Source organism: Enhydra lutris, unplaced genomic scaffold, assembly GCF_002288905.1.
Source record: "Enhydra lutris kenyoni isolate GAN:26980312 unplaced genomic scaffold, ASM228890v2 scaffoldscaffold20, whole genome shotgun sequence".
Lineage (NCBI taxonomy): Eukaryota > Metazoa > Chordata > Mammalia > Carnivora > Mustelidae > Enhydra > Enhydra lutris.
In genome coordinates, this window is record NW_019154104.1 from 19,402,029 (window position 1) to 19,422,793 (window position 20,765).

A 20,765-nucleotide genomic window follows, 5' to 3' on the forward strand; every position below is an offset into this window, starting at 1 on the left:
TCTTTCTCTCATTAGAGGCTTTTATGTGAACACAACTGCTATTTTGGAGCCGGGTGCTTGGCTGGCCCCTGAGCCCCAGTGCCTTTTCCAGCCGTCCCGAGCTACAGCCCCAGCACAGCTGTGGCGGGAGCAGGGTGAGTGCTTGAGGACCTGGCTTCTCCCACAGCCTGGGGGCTCAGGGCCGATCTCGGGGCCTGGAGACACTGCCCCTGGGCAAAGCCCATGTATGGAGAGGACGGGTCCGGGTGGATTCCGAAGACACGTGTGTGGGGACCAGACAGGGATTTCCTTGGCCTCCGGGATCTCTGACATCAGGTCCCTTTCTGCAGAAACCAAAGGTCAAGACGAAACTGCTGAAGGCCTAAGTGGATGCCCCACCCCTGTGAGAGAGTTCCAGGGCTAACCAAAACCTCTGGGGGGAGGCCTAAGGTGGGGTGCCGAAGGCAGGGCTGAGAGAAATACTGAGGGTGAATAGGAGACTGTCCTGTCTGCAAAGGCCTCTGGGTGTGGGAGAGGACAGTCCCCATCCCGAGGGAGGGATCGCTGACTCGGTAGGTAGGGTCTTTGTGTCCCACTGACACAGATTTTAGGAAAGATGGAGATTTCGTCTAGGGAGCAGCTGAGCTTCCGGTGTGGGGGTGCTGGGCCCAGAGTCTGATCTGGAGCTAAGGTTCATCTCCCAGATAAGAGGGGAAGATGCTGGAGGTCTTAGAGGAGGCAGAGGGTTAAGAGACCCATCTTGAAGTCAGTGCCTCATCTAATCGGTCACAGGTGAGGGAGAAGCTGCCTCTGGGCAATGGGGTGGAGAGGGAACTGGCGGTATCCAGAGCCTGAAAAACAGCCCTGCCCCCCCCCCACCCCGCACAATAGGGCTGGGTCCATCCCTTTAACTAGGACCTGTACTGACATTGCCTTGCCCTGGGAAAAGTGTGGTGAAAGGGATGTCCAGAGGCCAGCTCGCCTCTGCTGCTGGGAGATGGGAGATAGGTGATGGTTTTTCTTAAAGCTTTGCAGGGCTGTCCAATAGAACTTTCTGTGCTGATGGAAACATTCCTTAGCTTGCTGTTCAACATGGTAGCCATGAGCCCCATGTGGCTAATGTGGCTGAAGAACTGAATTTTACATTTTATTTGATTTTAATCAGTTACATTTTATTTTTTAAGATTGTTTTATTTACTGGACAGAGAGAGACACAGCGAGAGAGGGAACACAAGCAGGGGGAGTGGGAGAGGGAGAAGCAGACTCCCCAATGAGCAGGGAGCCCGACGTGGGGCTCGATCTCAGGACCCTAGGATCATGACTAGAGCCGAAGTCAGATGCCTAACGACTGAGCCACCCAGGAGCCCCCAGTTTCATTTTAAATAGACTCCTACAGCTTGTGGCGACAGCATAAGACTGGAGTGTATCACTAACATTCCCTTTTATAACGTTTACAGACATGACTTCTGCAAAATGTCCTAAAATAAGACAATTAAGCACAAAGCATTTGTCCCTATTATGGACAAAGGGCAGTTAAGATCTAAACCCCCAGATGTCAGCAAAAAGAAACCATCAGCACGTTGACATTAACCTAATAGGTAGACAGATACATGACCCAAGCCCAGATTGGCATGACTCGGCACATCCTGATTGCTTAAGAAAGTTCCACAGAAGAGCTTATAAAAACCCCTAAACTTAGAAACTCTGGGGGCAACCCTCTCAGGCCCCCTCCCTCTCTGGCAGCTTCTACTCTTGCTCAATAAATGTTGCTTTGCTCCCCACCAAAAAAAAACAAACAACAAACAACAAAAAACAAAACTGTAGTGCATCGAAGAGTCTTGGAGAACACAATGTCCTTCCATAGCCACAATCTCTCTTGTGTCTCACATAACTCTTTAAGGCAGGAATGTTCAACCCCATTTTATAGATGAGATCATGGAGGCAGTGGTTCAAGGTCACATGGTAGGGATGTGCCTGAGCTGGGGTCAAACCAGATCCTTCTGACTCCCAGCGTCATGTTCTTTCTGCTACCAAGTAGCTGATCGCAGAGGCTCTAAGCGGGTGGTGGGAGCAGGCTACACGGTGAGAGCTATTTCCAGAATCCCTCCGGGGCCTGCCCCTTCTGAGTTTGGTCTCCTCCCAGAGGCAGGGGTTTGTGTGGAAAATCTGAGTAAATCTCTGCTGGACTGTTTTGGAGCCGAGTGAAGGTAGAAGGGGCACAGCCAGAAGGTGGGGTGGGGGGTTGGTGGGAGGGAACGATGCCTTCTATTTCTTACTTTCAAAGCAATTTCGGGAGTTTTCTTTTTATTCCCCTCTCTTTTGGCATCCCACTAACTGCCCAGAGCTGAACTCCCAAGGCTGAAACTTTCCACATGTCCAATCCTCAGTGAGGAGGAGAGTGGGGAAAAGCCAGGGTTCAGGAGGAGCCCAGCTTATGAATGGCTAAGAGCTGGCGTTGGCGAGTGAGCACAGGGAGGCCAGTACAGACTCGCTTGCTGGTTGTCTGAGGATGGCAGCCTCTAGTTGGCGGGGGGCTGTGGGGGTGGCGGTGGGGGGTGGTGTGCCCTCGATGGCTAAGCACGGACGTCAGGGCATCCTGCTCCACAACCCCTTACCAATACTCAGTCAATGAATACTCACTAAAACCACATACCCCATCCTGGGTTTGATTTCTCAAGTATATGACATGATCTCTGCTCTCACGGGAAAATGGGAGAGATGGGGTTCGGAGAGCAAAAGATGGAGACTTCCCTGCTGGCTGTGGCTGGGAGTTTTTTCTCTTAAAATTCTCATAGCTGCCTCTCCTGGGGGCCTCAGCATTTCCCCTTTTGCTTTATGCAGTGGCCCCTGCCATCGGCCATTCTGACATGGATGGTTTCCTTTCTGATACTTCAGCTCTGAAATTTGCACTCATTTGACAGGAAGGTTTTACTTCAGTCCCCTTTCAACAAGAGACCACATGACCACTAGGGCCGAAGGGTCCCAGACTTTTGGATTGCCTGCTCCCGTAAAATACCCCCAGACGCAACAGCTACCAAACTACGGTCAGCAGCTTTTCATTCTGCCAAGTGAGGATGTTAGAAATACAAACTACCATTTGCCATCTCTTTTAATTTAAAAAAGAATACCAAAAAAGGTTAGAAAAGACACACGATGTCAAAGCAAAAGGCTACTTTTTTTTAAATGGGAAAAAAGAGCATTACACAAAAAGTCAGGAAACGTTTTATACTCTTTATGGCAGACCAGTAAGAACTGTTGTAAGAATGGACCCTTGGACAGACAGACACCAGGAACCGCCACTTTGAGCCATCTGGGGGTGATAAATGGTTGACCCAGAAAGGTTATCTTCCCAAGTGGGTTTTGTCCATCAACGTATTGGACTGGCTTGGAAGCCTTTTAGAGCTTTTCTTGACCATGGTATTACCTATGTATATAAATTCTATTTTTATGATTTCCCCCAACGCCCGTTTTCCACGAGCCGCTCTTTGCACCCACCGGTTTGCCAAGCCTGGTCAGAGAGACGAGCAGTCATGCTGGGTCCATGGGAAACCACTCAGGCCTTCCCTTTTTACTTCCTCCCAAAACTAAAGCAGGACCAAGAACTGCCCTGGGCAAACCTGCTTCCCCAGTGTTCACTGGCCTTGGCTCGGCTATCGGGCTGGTCTCTGGCGGTGGTGGGGCCTGGTGAGTGGTCAGGGGGCCAAGTCCGCTTGGGCAGAGGGAGCAGCAGCTGGGCCATAGGCCCAAATCCTGCCATGGTGACACTTGGTGTTTGGGGAAGCATTCGAGTTTATAATTCCCTGACCTGCTCTGTTTGTCTAGAGACCTGAGGCCTGCTGGAAAGTCGTGCCAAGGCCCTGAGGAAAGTGCTCTGGCATGAGGCTCTAGCTCATCTTTAGGAATCCTGAAGTGAGACCCAGTATTTCCCCTGCTTTCCCCTGAGTAGGCAGATTGCCCTTGATTGACATGATGCCCAATCAACTCATGCTTTGTGTCTCTGATCAGCATCACCTCCTCTAGGAAGCCTTCCGTGACTGTCCCTTCTTCCATGTGAGACAATATACTTTTTTTTTTTTTAAGATTTTATTTATTAGAGAGAGAGAAAGTGAGAGAGCATGAGTAGGGAAAGGGGCAGAGGGAGAATCAGACCCCCCCACTGAGCAGGGAGCCCCACTCCAGGCTTGTACCCAGGACCCTGGGACCATGACCTGAGTGGAAGGCAGGCCCTTAATTGACTGAGATACCCAGGCACCCTGGTCTTTTTTTTTTTTTTAAAGATTTCATTTATTCATTTGAGAGAGAGAGAGCATGAGCAGGGGAGAGCGGCAGAGGGGAAAGCAGACCCTCTGGTGTGCAGGGAGCCCGATGTAGGGCTCAATCCCAGGACCCTGGGATCACGACCTGAGCTGCAGGCAGATGCTTAACCATCTGAGCCACCCAGGGGCCCCGACAGTACACTTTTTTCTTTTTTTAAAGATTTTATTTATCCATTTGACAGACAGAGATCACAAGTAGGCAGGGAGGCAGGCAGAGAGAGAGGAGGAAGCAGGATCCCTGCTGAGCAGAGAGCCTGATGTGGGACTCGATCCCAGGACCCTGAGATCATGACCTGAGCTGAAGGCAGAGGCTTTAACCCACTGAGCCATCCAGGCGCCCCCGGACAGTACACTTCTTAAGAGAGGGGCCCTCTCGGGGCACCTGGATGATTCAGTTGGTTTGGCGACCTGCTCTTGATTTTGGGCTTAAGTCATGATCTAAAAATTATGATATCCAGCCCTAAGTTGGGCTCCATGCTCAGCATGGAATTTGCTTGGGAATCTCCTTCCCCTCTTACTCTGCCCCCACTCACATCTGCTCTCACTCTCTTTCTCTAAAATAAATAAAATCTTAAAAAAAAAAAGAGAGAGGGGGGTGCTTTCTCCCACAGGCCTCACACCTAGTGAGTGCTCTATGAATGTCCACTGAATGAGTGCACGAACTGGTAAACATGTTCCATCACCATCTAAGATTTCCAGTGTGGGCTTCAGAGAGGGATGGGGTCCTGAAGTCTATCCATCTGCAAAGGGCCAGGCACTTGGTGGCCGACTGGAAGCCAACAGATCCCTTTGTTTCATCATTGGCTCTTGGTCAAGGTTCAGAAATTGTAGGGAAGAAGGACCCTACCAGCCCTGCTGGGAGGCTGTGGGCAGGAAAGAACTTGGCCTTTGCAGTCAAACACACCTCAGGGAAGCTTTTAGCCTCTCCAAGCTTGAGGCGTTATTTATAGAATGAGATCCCAACACCAGCCACAAAAGATTGTCGTTAGGTTTAAATGAGATAGTACATGTGAAAGACACTGCCTGCAAAGCGTAAGCACTCCGTAGAGAGTGGCTACCCTGATGAAAATAAGGGTCCTGGTGTCATGGTCACGTGTCCCCTGGGAGCTAAGGATGCACAGAGGTGTAAGGGGCAGTCACCGGGCTTGATCACTGTAGCTGGGGAATTGAGCCTTGTATGCGCAGAACCCATCATGCTGACTGCAGCCCTCGGGGTGTGCCTGATGCGGGGTGTGCAGAGGGAGCGCAGGTCCTCGTTGCTCAGAGGAGGGCGCACTGGCTGGAGGCGGTCATCAGGTATGGGGAGGAGGCCTTGAAGGAACAGTAGGACTTAGGTAAGTGGACAGGAATGGGAAAAAGTCCCAGGGAAGGGAAACAGTGCCCACAAAGGCAGAGAGAAGAGAGACCGTAACCACAGGCCAGTCTGGCTAGAGGGTTTATTGTTAGAGGGAGATCAGACCGGGGAGGGTGTTCAGTGCTAGTCTATGGACTTGAGGCCCCTGGGAGCCAGTGAGCGTCTCCGAGGGGGAGGTGGCATGGGCCAAGAGGGATTTTGGAGAGATTCCTTCAGACCGGGCATGGTGTGGACTCCAGGCCTGATGTCAGAGAGGAGAGCACAGCTCAGGCAATGCCAGGCTCAGGGGATCACATGGGATTTGACAAATGCACTTACAATAACGGAGTCCCCCGAGGGTCTGCATTACCTGCCTCTGTTTTCCTGAACTTGCGTGCTCCCCGCTATCAGCAGACCCCAGCCTCCCTGGACCTCTGGCACCTCCTCGAACCTACTACGTGCCCTCCATCCCCCTGAGCTTTGCAGTTGCTTATATCTCTGCCTGGAAGGCTCTGCCCAGACTTTCACGCACTCACCTCCTCTGTACCAGTTAGACACTGCTCTTCAGAGAAGGCTGTCCTGTCCTCCCCATCTAACGTCATCAGGCATGGGGCCACTGCATCACCGTGTCTGTCTCCACAGCCTGAGATACTGCCCCAAAGCAACCTCATGCTCTCTTCTGATTTCCCGTTGGTCTCCCCTACTGGACGGCAAGCTCCATGAGGGCAAGACTTCGTGCCCAGAGCCTAGTACACAGTAGGGGCTCAGCAAGTATTCGTTGAATGAATGAGTGACAGATGTAGGGGACCTCAGGTTTAGAGGGTCCAGCATGAGCCTGACCATGCTCTCCTGGGTTCCTCCTTGCCCCAGAGATGGTCCTGGGAGGGGTGGGACAAGGCCCTGCACCCGTGTGTTTCTCTGCATGGGGCTCTCTCCCGTGGCTGCTGGTCACTGGAGAGGGCCTGGATTTTGCAAGGTGAGGAAGGGCAGTGAAAAGGTGTGGCTACTACACAGCACCAGTTTGGAGGGAGGCGCCCAGTGCCAGCCCCAGTCTGCCCCCAGGCTGATCCCAGCGCCTAGGAGGCAGAGTTCCTCCTGCTCCCGGTCTGGGGTTCCACCACTTGCTCAGGAAGGTGGGAGCTTGAGAGCAGATGCTCTCCAGAGAGGAAGAAGAGGACAGACTGTCAGTGCTGAAGATGACTTTTGAGAGACCCTTAAGATACCCCAGCCTCCCCAGCCTGCTCCTCAAGTGATTCATGAGAAAATCGGAGCTCAGTGAGATCCAGATCACGCAGCTCAGGGAAGACAGAAAAACCTCAGCTGCTCAGCTTCCCCACCGCCCCTGCCCCAGCCCAACTCTCAGGCCAGTGTTGAGCCCTTTCCCATTAAAAAAACTCATTCATTCATTCCTCATTCATTCATTCATTCTTTATTGACAATCTACTCTGCGTGAGTCTCTATTCCAAGTTCTGGGGTGACGGAAAGAAAACAAACCGCCTGCCCTCTGGAACTTTCCGTCTGAGAGGAGAGAGGCTGACAACTAAAAGTGAGCACAAGTATGCCAAGTCAGGTGTCCTGCCGGGAGTGCTCCACACCTTTGGTCCCTCAATCCTTGATGGGCTGTTCGGAGATGAGAGGGTAGCCCCACCCTGGGGATTTGCAGTGGGGAGGGGCGGCAGATGATCCAGGGAGCTTTCTGAGGCCAGAGTGGGGTTTCCTGTCAGAGTGGGGGAGGAGGTGGCCCTCCTGACAGGACAGCGTCAGGCCCCCCCACCGTGGCCCCGGCCCTCATCCCTCTCCCTGTCTCCCCAGCTGTGTGCCAGCCGCCTTGCCAGAACCGGGGATCCTGCAGCCGGCCCCAGCTCTGCGTGTGCCGCTCTGGCTTCCGCGGAGCCCACTGTGAGGAGGTCATTCCTGAGGAGGAATTCGACCCCCAGAACTCAAGGCCAGCACCCCAACGCTCAGCCGAGGGGTCCCCCAACCTGCGCAGGAGCAGCACAGCCAGAGAAAGCACCACGACCCCCAGAGCGCGGTCATTGGCGTCCCAGCTGCCGCTGGCCAGGTAAGTCCCCTCCTCAGTGGGACCTCGGGTCCAGAGGCACAGTCCCCCCAGAGCAGGGCTTCTTCCTTAGGACCCTTTGGGTAAAGACCTTGGTGGCAAAGACCAGAATTATCCTTCCTCCTCTCTGCTCTCCTTTCCTTTCCCTGCCCCGAACAGAGGTGCAGTGAGCAGAGAGGTGAGTGTTGGGGTTGGCACAGGTTTGCCAGGCTGGGGTGGAGTCTCTACCCTCCAGGTCCTGGGAGAAAGCTGATGGCATAAAGCCCACATGCTCTTGTTTCGAATCCTGTTGTGGCCACTTCCTGGCTGGGTGGCCTTGGGCAAGTTATTGCTCTCTCTGATTCCTCACAGCAAGGTGGGGACAATGATGATCCCCACAAGCATGGAACTGTTGTAAGGATTAAGTCAATTAATATAAAGAAAGTGCTTAGAACGGGGACAGGCACATGGTAAACTCCTTCTAAATGTTTTCCTCGTCCCCCTCTTCCTCAGCCCGTGGTCCATGCAGGAAGACCCCCTCTGCCCAAAGAAGCCCTTTGCTTCACTCGCTGCCCAGCAGTAACTTCTCTCCTTGAAGGGAACAGCAGGAGCGTGTGGGGGGAGGGTGTAGAATAAAATGTGGGCAAGGGAAGCATTCGTGGGCCGGATTCCCTGGCCGGCTTGCCAGCCAACCTGGCTAGACTTTTTCTCGCTCTGGACAGGAAATCTGAACTTTGTAAACTGGTCCATTTCTAGAGGCTGTGTTTTCCTTTTGGTTTTTCAGGCGAGTTTTTCCATTCGCTCCCTACTTAAGATGTTCTTTCTGAAATGTTGCAACCTTGTCTTGCTGAACTAAGGGGAAAAAGGACTTGTTCTCTGGGAGGCCAGGAGAACCAGGGAGAGGAGGCTGGCCTCAAGGTCAGGGCCCCAGTGGGAACGCCCAGGAGAGAAGGGAAAGGAGCTTGAGATTATCCTGCAGCTCCAAAGCAGGGAGTGACGTGGGTCCCAGTAAGGTGGGGTCCCAGAGCCTCAAGCACCCAAGCAGCTAGTTCGCAAGGGTAGCCAGAAGCACAAAGAACAGAAGGATGAACACTGGTTGAGGTCTAAGGAGATCCAGATCAAAACCAGAAGAGCCAAACCCTACTGCCTAGACCTTGGAATGCTGGGGCAGAGCAGGGGGTGGACCCAAGGGCCAGATAGACAACACAGGGCCGGGGTGGATGGTCTGGGATTGGCTGTGAGCAGGTGGGCAGGGCCTGAGCCCTGTGATGATTGGTCCCAGCTGTTGGTCCAAGGTGGGTGGGCGTGGTGTGAAGGCACCTGGAAGAACACCAGAGGTACCAGGTCCGGGATCAGCCCTGGGCAGGATGGGAACACAGTCCTTCCAGCCTGGCATTCCCATGTAAGCTCTCTTCTGGCTTGTAGGATTCATTCCTTTTCTAATGCATGGAACTCCTGTGTGTGCACACAAGTGAATACGGGGGATGGTTGCCTGGCAGGTCATTCTGTCCCTTGCACCCCTGAGTCAGAACTGTTTAGTATCCCCTAGCCCACCTGCCCAGCCCATCCCACTCCTACTCTTCAAAGCCCAGGGCCATTTTCTCCAAAAAGCCCCGCTGATCACTTGTGCCCAGCTCTCTGACCCCCTGCAGCGCATACCCTGTGCATCTGTGCCCTGCGTCTGTAATCAGACCGTGTGGCCCCGGCCTTGGAAGGCGGAGACCCCGCTTCTTGCTCTTTGGATCTCCCCAAAGCTCCTCCCACAGGCTTAGCTTATGCAGACGGCTCTGTCTGCATTTGCCTCACTGGGTCCAAACTGAAGAGTAACCGAAGACGGGGCCTGCCCACCACGGAACCCTTGGTGAGCCCTCACCCTCTACCTGGAACCAAGGGCACCAGCCCCTTGCTTTTCTGAGTGCAGGAAGAAGGGGGCTCTGTGCTTCCTCTGGCAGAGCACCCCCCACTCTCGCTCCGGGTGGTCTGTTTGTGGCCACAGTGTAGCATGAGTTCCTGGAGAGTAGGGACTGCGCAGGCGGCCTTGGTACCTGACACCAGGCTTGGCTCACTGCAGGTGCTCAGTTTACGGAAGCCAAGTGAATGAGTGGATGAGGTCCCATGTTGGGGCGAGGAGGAGACCGAGGGCAAGAGGAGCCACGTGAGCCCTCCAATCCCGGGCAAAGGATTCACATGCCTGCAGGAGGCAGTGGAGGGCGAGGGCCCACAGGGAGGTCGGTGGCCCCCAGCAGGGACATCCTCTTCCAGCCTCACAGGCTCCCTGGCCAGGCGCTACTGTGACGTCGGGAATGCACCGCTGCCTCCAGGGCAGTCCAGTGTGTCTCTGCCCTGGGACCTCAGTGCCATGAAATCTGGGAAAGTCCGAGTGGCCCACTGTCGGCCCAGCTGTGTTTTGCTTTGAGAGGCCAAATCCCGCTTGCCTGGTGGTGTCAGACATTTCCTGTGAGCTTGGCTGGGTTCCCCAAGCGGCCGTTGGCCTCTTTCCCGATGGCAGCTCATACGGGCCCTTGGTGTCCAGATAGAGGGAGTGACATGAAGCAGGGGGCATTCTAGAAGCTGGAGGTGGGGGGACACCAAAATATTTAGGGAGGGGAGACACTGTAAGGATTGGTGATGGCCAGAGACCCCCTTCAGGAGAGCACAGAACAGAGGCCAAGAGGAAGGAAGTTCCAGAAGGAAGTCGAAAGGGAGGGGCCAGGAGAGTCTTAGTTAGCCACAGCAGCACACCCTGAGGTGAGGCAGACAAGGGTTGACATTGTCCAGCTGTGGCCGGGGCTGTCAGCAGGAGGGGCCTGACACTCCTTCTGAGACCCAGGTCCAGACTTCTTCTCCAAGGCTGGCCAGAGGACCTGTCCCATCTGGGGAGCCAGAGCCAGGCAGCCGGGGACAGGCCTTAAGAGGTTGAGGGTGGGGGTGGTTACAACAAGCTGGGGGTGGCCAGCGGTGGAAACCTGCTTTACCTCAGGGCTTCTCAAACTACCCCAGGCATGAGCATTGCCCGGGAACTTGCTGCTGACTATGCAGGGGGGTTGGGGAGACAGCAGCTCTATCGTGGTCTCGGGGTTGAGACCGCAGGTTCGCAGACCACACCTTGAGGAGTGAGGGTCTGGCCTGGGCTTTGGATTCAGATCATCCTGGGGGTCCGATTCTGAATTTACTGCTCACCAACTGTGTGACACTAGGCATGTTTCCAAACCTCTCTGAGTCAATCGTCCCCACCTGATAGGAGTGCAGAAGGGATGACATGAGACCATGTGAGTAGAGCACACAATACAGTGCCTGACAGGGGTTAGTCCTCAATATATTTTGGCCATCAGCAGGCTGGTGCTTCTTGCTAGAGGGTCTTGGGTGGCAAAGAGCGGACAAAACCCAGGGTGGCTGCATGTGTGTGTGAACCCGCTCTGGGGAGCCGTCAGAGCCCGCCCAGCCTCAGGGGAGCCGTGACTAGCAGATGCCCCCGCGGCCCCAGTAGTGGGCTTGGCTGGCCGGCTCCTTCCGCTGAGACCATTTCTACCATCCCTATGGGAGAGGGGACCGAGGGGAGGTGTCACAGCAGTTCTCCGCTTCTTGCTATCTGTCACTGGAAGGCTGTTCCTAGTGTCTAGAAGCCACCTCTACTCTTTGGCTTGTGGCCCTTCCTGTCTTCCAGGCCAGCAATGGCACGTGAACTCTTCATGTGTTCAACCTCTCTCTGCTACCTTCTTTGGCTAAATCTCTCACTGACTCTTCTGCCTTCTTCTTCCACTTTTAAGGGCCTACGTAATGACCCTGGGTCCCCCTGGGTACTCCAGGACACTCTCCCTCTCTTGCCAGCTGATTGGCAACCTTAATTCCACCTGCCCTCCATTGCCCATTTCTTTTTAATTTTAATCCCAGTGTAGTTAACACAGTGTTATGTCATTCCTTTCGCCATTTAATGCAACATATTCAAAGATGTAACTCCAGGAAACAAAGATCATGGGGGCCAACCAAACCCACCACTGCAACCCATTCCAACTGGGACCCCCCCCCCCCCAACTGAAGTGTAACAGCTCCCCTTGTCAGGGGCTTGCCACAGGGCAGCCCTCCACGATCTGGCCCCCAAACCTTTCTGACATCTCTGAGGTCAACTTTCACCAGTCATTCCCCCCATTCACTCTGCTTCTACCACACTGACCAGCTGGTTTTTCCTCAGATATACCAGAGATGCTCCTGCCTCAGGGCCTTTGCCCTTGCTACCCCCTTCCTTGGAATATTGTGTTAGTAATTCCTATGATGGCCATAACAGACGACCACAAACTGAGTGGCTTGAAACAACAGAAATGTATCCTTTCACAGTTGGGTGGAAGTCCAAAATCAAAGTGTCAGTCAGGTTGTTCCTTCTGGGAGAGAATCTGTTTCATGCTTCTCTCCTAGCATCTGATGGCTCCCATCAATCCTTGGTGTCCTTTGTGTTGTAGCTGCATCACACGAATCTTTACCTCCACTGTCGCATGGCCTGATGTGTGTGTATGTGTGCACACGTGCGTGTGCGAATTTAGGGTCCACCGTAATCCAGTATAATCTCATCTAAACCTAACTGATTACATCTGCACAGACCCCATATCCAAATAAGGCCCCAAATTACAGGTCAAGAGTTAGGACTTCAACACATTTTGGGGGGAGATACAATATGACCCACATTAAACACTGTTTCTAGATAGTCACATGGCTCACTTCCTCCCCCTTCAGGTCTTTCCTTCCTGGGCTGGAGGGGGGAGGGCATGGACGACTCTGTTTATTTGATTTAAAACTGCACAGTCCCAAACACTCCCTACCCAACCCCAGTAATTTTTCTCCATTGCACTAGCATCTTCCGTGTTTTATTTATTTATTTGACTTATTGTTTTTCTTACCCCAGTGAAAGGTCAGGTCCAGGAGGACGGAGGTTTTTTGTTTTTGTTTTTTTTCAAAGATTTTATTCGTTTATTTGAGAGAGAGAGAGCCCACACAGAGGAAGAAGCAGGCTCCCCGCTGAGCAGAGAGCCCACTGCCTGGCTCGATCCCAGGATCCTGGGACCATGACCTGAGCTGAAGGCAGACGCTCAACTGACTGACCCTCCCAGACGCCCCAGGACAGGGGTTTTTCTCTGCTTTCTTGCTGCTGCATTTCCTGCACTTGAACACAACAGGCCCCGGATGGAGTTGGGTGAACGTGTGCTGAGTGACAGGCCCGGCTCTCCACCCCTTTATCTCATTGACCTCTCACAGTTCTGGGCCACAGTTCCCAGCGTTCCCCTTCTGTGGACGAAGCTCAGAGAGGTGAGGGGGCTTGTCCCCAGTACCCCAGCCTGGCCTGAGATGTGGGCCTGAATCAAACCTCCCCGGGCTTCTGTCTGCTGGGGGTGGGGGGCAGGTCCTGGCCCAGCTGCTGCTGAAGGTCCAGCCTCAGTGGTACGCTCCAGGCCACACTGGCTGTGTGTGGTGGTCATGGGACTCACGCCTCAGGGCAGGACCCCAGACTTGTTCAGTCCTGACCTTTCCACCTCAGCCATCTTTGCCCTTCCTGACCTGTGACCTTTAACCTGCGGTTGCTGCGAGTGAGCCCACAGGTTGCCTGGGCCTCCTCTGGTGGGAAAAGGTCTCAGCTCCCAAGGGGAGATCTCTGCCAGGCTTGAGGAGTGGGGCGACTTCCCAAGCAGATCACTGCACCAGGAGCCACGGTTGGGGGAGACCCAGGCTCCCCTCCTGGGGGCCAGGGCAGCGCCTGCTGCCTAGCAGAATGGCAAAGAGGAGATCGATGACCCAGAACCCGAAAGGAGCAGCCAGTGTGCGTCTCAGGGCAGAGCGCTGGGTCTGCGAGCCAGGCAGAACTGAAACCCTGGTGCCTCACAATCTAGTCAGGCCACTCCCTTTGCCTCATGGCAGTTCAGTTTCTTGGGTTCTGAAATGGGAAAATGGATGTCCCTGTCATAGGGTGGTATAAGAGAGTTCACTGAAATAACGTATGTGGTGGTGGGAGGGGGGGGAATCAGAGGGGCATCTGGCACACAGGAGGTCCAATAAATGCAAAATCTCTGACCCTACCTTTCTATCCCCCATGCCTATGACTAATCAGAGTGAGGTACCCCATTTGCCAGGATGGGTTTTTCTCCACCCCACCGCCCGGAATTACAGGTAGGGAAACTGAGGCAAGACAAAGGTTGACAGTGGGGTTATGGGTGTATTCTGGGAACATGGGAGATCCTGACTGACGGCTTGCCGGGGTCCTCAGCACCTGGCTCCTGCTTCAGCTCCCTCCCCTCCCACTTCCCTCCTCAGCAGTGTGTGTCTGCCACACGCCCACCCTCTGCTGGCTCCCTTGGGTGACATGGCCCTCTGTTTGTCCTCCCTCCTCCGCATTCAAGGCCCCTTAGACCCAAGACCTTTCTCCAGTTCCCCTGGGACATGATGAGGGCCCGACTCATGCATGCTAGAAGGCCTTGGAAAACTCCTTTGCCTCCCAGGGCCTCAATCTCCGTATTTGTAAATCAGAGACCTGATTTTCTCTGAGCTCGAGTTAATGGTCTCAGAATCAGGCCATTTTCTATCCAGAGGGTGATGTGTGCTTACTCCCCTTTTACCCCCTTTAACCCATTTCCAAGGTTGTGACAAGGACACACGTTGCCCTCATGGGGACAGACCTTCGCCCGTCCCTGACAATCTGGCCTCGCATCCTCCTTGGCAAGGTCACAGTGGGGTTAGCAGCCTGCGTCTTTCACACCGCGTCCCCCTTCCATGGGCGCCATGCAGTGGCGCCTCCCTGCCAGGGCGACTATAATCCAGGCTGAGTCAAGCTTTTGAGATCTCTGGGAATAGAGTGCCTTCTTTCCTTCCCTTCCCTTTTCTTTTCTTTTAAGGCTTATTTTTTTCTGATTTGTTTTTGTAACTCTGAGCCCCATGCTTGCCCCCTGGGGTTTATTTTGGAGTTCCCCAACCCTTAAGACCTTGAATACACTATTTTGAAAGAATCAGGAGACCCAATTTTGCTTCCAAGCTGGGACACTAAGTAGCTTTGTGGCTTTGGGCTAGCCGTTGAACTTCACCAAGACTTCATGTCTCTATCTATAAAATAGGAAAGAGAGTTCTTTCCTCATTGGCATGTTGTGAGGATTAACAAAAACATTGTGGGCAAAAGATGGCTTTGTGAACTGTAATGTTTATTGCAAGTGCTGGTTCGTATTGTTAGTTAGCAGTCTTGACAGTGAGCTGGGGTATTTGCTTATGCCTCCTATTTGTATGTGGGTTACTTTCAGGAGAAGCTCCCTACTGAGGCCCTCTCTGACCACCTTTTAAAGGTTTTAGCCTAGGGTTGAACTTAACCATTGGACACAAACCAGGGGATGTACTTCATGGTGCAGATCATAGCGTCTACAATGGGCACCCCAACAGTTGTGCAGTGTACAACCTGTGCAGCTGTATGTGGTGATCTTAGACCTGGTTCCTTCCTGGGAGGGAGATGTCTCCTATCTCTCTATTACTTAATATTGTAACCCCCCAACTTGAGAATCCCTCTCATCTTGTTCACTTTTTATTTTCACAGTACTTTTTACTTTATATTTTCTAGCATACATATAACTAACTTATTTGTCATGTTTAGTGTTTATCGTCTGTTTTCCCCCAGCTACAATGTGAGCTTCTCAAGGACAGGGATCTTGCTTTGTTCACTGACATCCCAGTACCTTAGAACAGTGCCTTGTATACAGTAAGCATTCAATAAATAAATATCTACTGAATGACAATCCCTATCGCAGTGCATCCCCTGTGGCTGCCTGGCCCAAAGAAAGATGGTCTTGGGTCATTTCCTTCTGAGCTGACACTCAGCCCATCCCCCAGCATGACATTGATCAGGAAGGGGAACTTCCAGTCCTCCCAGCGGGTGGGTATCTGCCCACTCTGTACTCCTGGGCCTGGGAGCTCTGGAGCCAGGGTGGGCCTAGGGCAATGCTTTTCCTCTAATAGTGGCTGAAATGGGGCAGAGCCAGACTTAGCAGACCCTGAGGGGTGCCAGGAGTCTGGTACAGGACTGTGGCTGCTGTGAAGGGGGGGTTCCCATCCAGTTTCTTCTGTCTCTTGGGCCTGAAAAGAGCCCCATGAGCCCTTCTCCAGGTTTTGTGGGTCTGGAAGAGGGAGAGCTTGGTGGGGAGTAGTCAGAGGTAGATGCTCATTTGTGGGCCTCCAGCCAGAGCGAATGGAGAGAGTTTTATTTTCCCAAATCTGAAATCCCAGAAGCCCTGCTGCTGCTTTTTGAGGAGAGTAGAAAAAATCTGCGTCTCAGCCAAACACTTCCTTTACTGCCCACGCCCCTCTCTCTGCTGCTCTTGGGGGGTTCTGCCAGTGTAGATGGGCCCCGTGAAGGCTTGTGGAGGGTCCCTCAGCAGTGCCCAGAAGACTGCTTGGAGGAAGTGGCTGGATCTGAAGCTCTCCATTCCCACCAGGGAGAGGAGGGAGACAGGTAATTCTGTGCTGGACTTCTCAGTCACTGGATACAATAGGAGATAGCCGTTGCATCACAGTCTCTCTGATAGGTACCCCAGGAATTGTGCAGTGCGCAGCCTGTGCAGCTATATATAGTGACCCTGGACATGGTTTCTTCTCAGGAGGGAGAGGTTTCCTATGTGCCCCACAAAGCATGTTGCTTCAAAGTTGTCCTTTGTTGCTGTGTGTGGCTGCTGAGGTCCCTTCTAGAGTTCTCTGAAATGGTAATGGTGTTGGGTGGGGGGTGGGGTTCTAGGCTTTGTAGAGCGTTAATATGCACCTCCTCAGCCCACATATGTACCTGAGACTCACAGAGCTCAGGGCCTGGGCAGGGTCTTGGCTAGCTGTGTATGAATAACAAAAAGACACAGGCTCTGGGCTGTGAGTGTGACCTGAGGCATGTGTTCTGGCTATGCTTTACCTCTAGGCCTAGTGGTCCTGCCAGAGATCAAGAAGAAAAGAAATTCAGCCCAGTGCGGATACCACTGGATTGGTGGAGTTGCCAGGCTCAGGCCTCTGGGTGCTCAGGGAAGAAGGGAGCCCAGCACCTTCTAACACTCCTTCTACTCCCCACGGAGGACCAATGGGCGGGGTCCAGGGAAATGGTGTCTGCTTCTTGCACACTTTCTCTTGACTCCCTTCTCTCCTAGTTAAGCTTGAAGGTGACCATCTGGCCTGAGGCAACCCCAACATCTCTGATGAGGGCTGCGTGACCCTTTTCCAGGATTCTCCCAGAGCTGAAGATTCTCAGAACTTCCCTGGGCACAATTACAGAGGGGGCTCCCACCCAGCCTCCCTCCCAGCCCGGCCCTGGGCCTGGCCCTTGACAGGTCTCTGATGTGTAAGATGTTCCCCTCCCGACAGCCTGCAGCACAATGACAGAGAAAGCTACAGAGCTTCCTGTCCTCCCTCTTCCTCCCCACCATCAACGCTGTGCCCTAGAATCCCTACCCTCCCCCTTCCTCCCCTAGCCCTCCCCACACTGAAGTCACTGGCACAGTGACATGACACAAATGTCTTCTGGCCAATCACGTTGAGTCTGATTGGAGTGAGGTGGCAGGGCTGTACCTGCGGACAGGATGGGGACAATCACCCAGGAGGGGAGGGGTCCGGGAGACCTCCCAGTGCTCACCGCTGCCCTGACCCTAGTCCCGCCCTGAGGGGGCAGCCTGGAATTGTGGTTACGGTGGTGAATGTTGGGTTAGGAGTGGGACTGGGGTTGTGGTTGGGGTGATACTCTGTTTCACAAGAGGGCCGTGGTGAGGGAAAGGAGAGAGGATAACTTTGGTGTGGTATGGCAGTGAGATTTTAACCTTAGGGTTGTGGCTAGGGTTGGGATAAAGTTATGCTAGAGTAGAATTTAGGACTGGGATTTATTATTTTTTTAAATTTTTAGAATTTTTTTTGCGTGTGGTATGGTTGTTATTTTAACCTACCATTGATGGAACTTTACTGAGTCAACAGGGCCCCCGGGAGAGCACTCAACAGGCACCACCTAAGTACGGGGACCATGTGATGTGGCGGTGATGAGCTTGGCCTCTGTTTTGTCTGGTTCTGTGGCTCACAACCACGTGATGCTGTGTGTCTCTTCCCCTCCCCAAGTCTTAGTATAAAAGGGTGATGCTAACACTGGCCGCACAGGGTTGTGTTGAGAATAAAATAAAAGAAGTAGAAAAAGTGCTGAGTCACATGGCTGAGGGCTCAGTCCTCGATAGAGGAGACTCTTTCTTATCTGGATTAATCAGAGTTCCGGGAGGAAACAGACGGCACACGCCGCAGGAAGAGTTTGAGAAAGGGTCTATTTGCAAAGGCTCGGATGGGGTCAGAGGGGGCAGGGTGCCAGTGGTTACTGGAACCAGAGCAGCTACAGGCACAGGAGGGAGCCATGACAGGGAGGTGGCCTCTGTTGGAGGATCGTTCCACTGACACCCCCCACTCCCGCACTGTGCCTGTCAGGAAGGAGTTGGGAGGATCGATACCTCCACTCCCTCTCCTGCCCTCTTGCTGGGCTCTCACATGGGCCGAACAGGACAGGAAGGCAGAGGGCCAAGGAGCCCCCAGGGCCCAGAGTGGGGTGGAGAAAGGTCTAGAGGAGCAAGTGGAAGATCTCTAGCCCATCAACGAGCCCTCACAGTGGCACTGCGGGGAAGGGCCATTCCAGCCCAGCTCTCCTCAAGACTCCAGAACCCTTGCCAGCAGCCCTTTTGCTAACCAGCCTGTAGAGCGGGAGATCTCAGGCCAGTGCAGAGCAGCAAGCCTGGTGAGGGAGCCACAGGCAAGGCATCTAGGTTCTTTGCAGAAAACTATAGAACCCCGGCAAGAGCCTGGAGTAGCTTCTCCACCGCCCTGTGTGGGGAACAAAGGCGGCTTGTTGGGATCATTAAAATATAATGTATGCAGTTCCCAGCATCCAGCTTAAAAAATAGTAACAACAAACATTTCAGGCTTGTGGCTGGACCCATAGCATTGAACTGACCAAAGTCCTCTAGGATTTTTGTTTGAAAGGAAAAGGTTAGGGAGGGATGAAGCAAGAAGGGACTGGAAAGACTCAGTGCTCTTTTTCAGATACCCCGAGGGATGGTTTGTCCCATCCGGTTGCTTTGTACAGAACAGCGGCTACTCAGTGAATGTCACCCTCCGGGTAGTGTGTGTGTCTGTGTGTCTGTGTGTGTGTGCACGCGTGCGTACACGGCATGGGTGGGAAATCTGTATGAAAGAACATGCCTAAGAAGTTATAATGGAGATTTTTTTTTCAGGCTTTGTGAATTCTCCTTTTGAGCTTAGGGTTTTAAAATATATGCGCATATCAGGTTTCACCCCTTGTCCGGGACACAGAGGAAGTTTCTGATTTATGGGTCCGGTAGTTTCTCCAGTTACACTACCTTTAAATCTGCCATCAGGTAATGAATTTGCTGCTGTCAGAAAAGGCGCTGTAAGCTTCCAGGTGAAAATTGCTTTACCAAAGTGAAGTGGCACTGTGATAGCACTAGGAAAAAGGGGCTCAAATGTATACTCATTTCCACTCGTGGAGCTGACTGAGTCAGTGTCTCAGCACTCCTCTCCTGATCACTGGGGTGTACATGTGTGAGTGTGGGTGCACACACGTGCCCATGCACACACATGCAAGTGTGCATACACACACACACACACACACACACACACACACCCCACTCTGGGGAGGGATAAGAAGGAAGGTTTAAGCCTTGCGGGATAATTTCCCAGAAAAAGATTAGAAAGGAAAGATGAATTAAACGCAAAGTCATCTGATAACCATGTGAGATAGGCTGCTTAGGACCCAGCGGGATGTGTGCGCCCGTCCCTCTGTCTGCAGATGACATCGTAAAGATCGCTAGATGATTTCCACTGACAAAATGTGAAAACACATAGTTGCTTTGTTAGCCGCATAGCTGTGGTTTTGTGTCCATGATTCATTGTGGAAGTGAGTAGCTGCAGCAGGCATTTTGTGGGGGGGGGGGTTTGTTCTTTTTATTTCTCCTAAAAAAATATTTGTGAAAGGTCTAAAATTCAAGGAAGTTCAGTGCTTTTTGAAAAGAAAAATCCCCATTCCTTGCAAAATGAAGATTTCAGATCAAACCCTCCAGAACTACCGCATGTCTGCTTCAAGGCTTGCTGAGCCTCAGCCCCGGGCTACTGCCTGACATGTCCACCCATGTGTGCACCCAGAGTATGGTGGGGTTTGCCTCTCAAGGGAATCCAGTCCCACAGGGGGACCTCAGACAGCCCGTGCCTTTGGAGAACCATTCATCCCACATTTCTTTCTTTTTGAGGGTCAAGGTCAGAGCCCTTGGAGCAGGCAGTGCTGTGTGAGGGAGGGATTGTGGAACTATTGATGTCGTACAGTTAGATAAGTCAGGGTCTGAATCTCAGCCCTATCACTTAACAACTATGCCTGCCACGAGCAAGTCATTGAACCCGACAGGCCTCAGTGTTCTCATCTGTAAGATGGGGATGTCTGGGGACGCCTGGGTGGCTCAGTTGGTTAAGCAGCTGCCTTCGGCTCAGGTCATGATCCCAGCGTCCTGGGATCGAGTCCCGCATCGGGCTCCTTGCTCATCAGGGAGCCTGCTTCTCCCTCTGCCTCTGCCTGCCATTCTGTCTGCCTGTGCTTGCTCTCTCTCCCTCTCTCTCTCTGACAAATAAATAAAAAAAATCTTTAAAAAAAAAAAAAAAAAAAAAAAAAGATGGGGATGTCTGTCACTTCCTTATAGAATTGTCAGGAGAATTTACTAATATTTCCAAATGCATCTGGCAACATTCTATGAATGGCAGCCACTCTCATTTGTCCCTGGACTCTGGGTTACTGGGGCCTTTTGTTTACATCAGAAAAGCAGCAGCAATACCTAGAAACTCTGAGAGGTTGCCCAGACCACATGAAGGTGCTTCTGGTCCTAGTGAGATTTTTTGTTCTGGGCAAGGGTGAGCAGCACCATCCGTCAAAGGCAAGGGGAGCTCAGGCCTTGAGATTCCCCCTCCTGGTGCTGATTCTGGCCAGAGTGATAACCTCTCTGTGCTTCAGATTTCTCTTCTCTAAAATGGGAGGTTGGTCATACCTACGTCCTAAGGTGGTTGTGCTAATCATGTTAGGTAT

At 52.7% G+C, this 20,765-nt stretch overlaps 1 protein-coding gene across 1 annotated transcript in view; it reads left to right on the forward strand.

Annotated features, from left to right (window-relative positions):
• Positions 1-20,765, forward strand: part of LOC111148756 (latent transforming growth factor beta binding protein 2) — a 101,393-nt gene that overhangs the window by 15,051 nt on the left and 65,577 nt on the right. Inside the window, exon 3 of the mRNA XM_022505548.1 lies at positions 7,441-7,690. Coding sequence (XP_022361256.1) covers positions 7,441-7,690 — 250 coding nt within the window. The remainder of the gene's footprint in view (positions 1-7,440; positions 7,691-20,765) is intronic.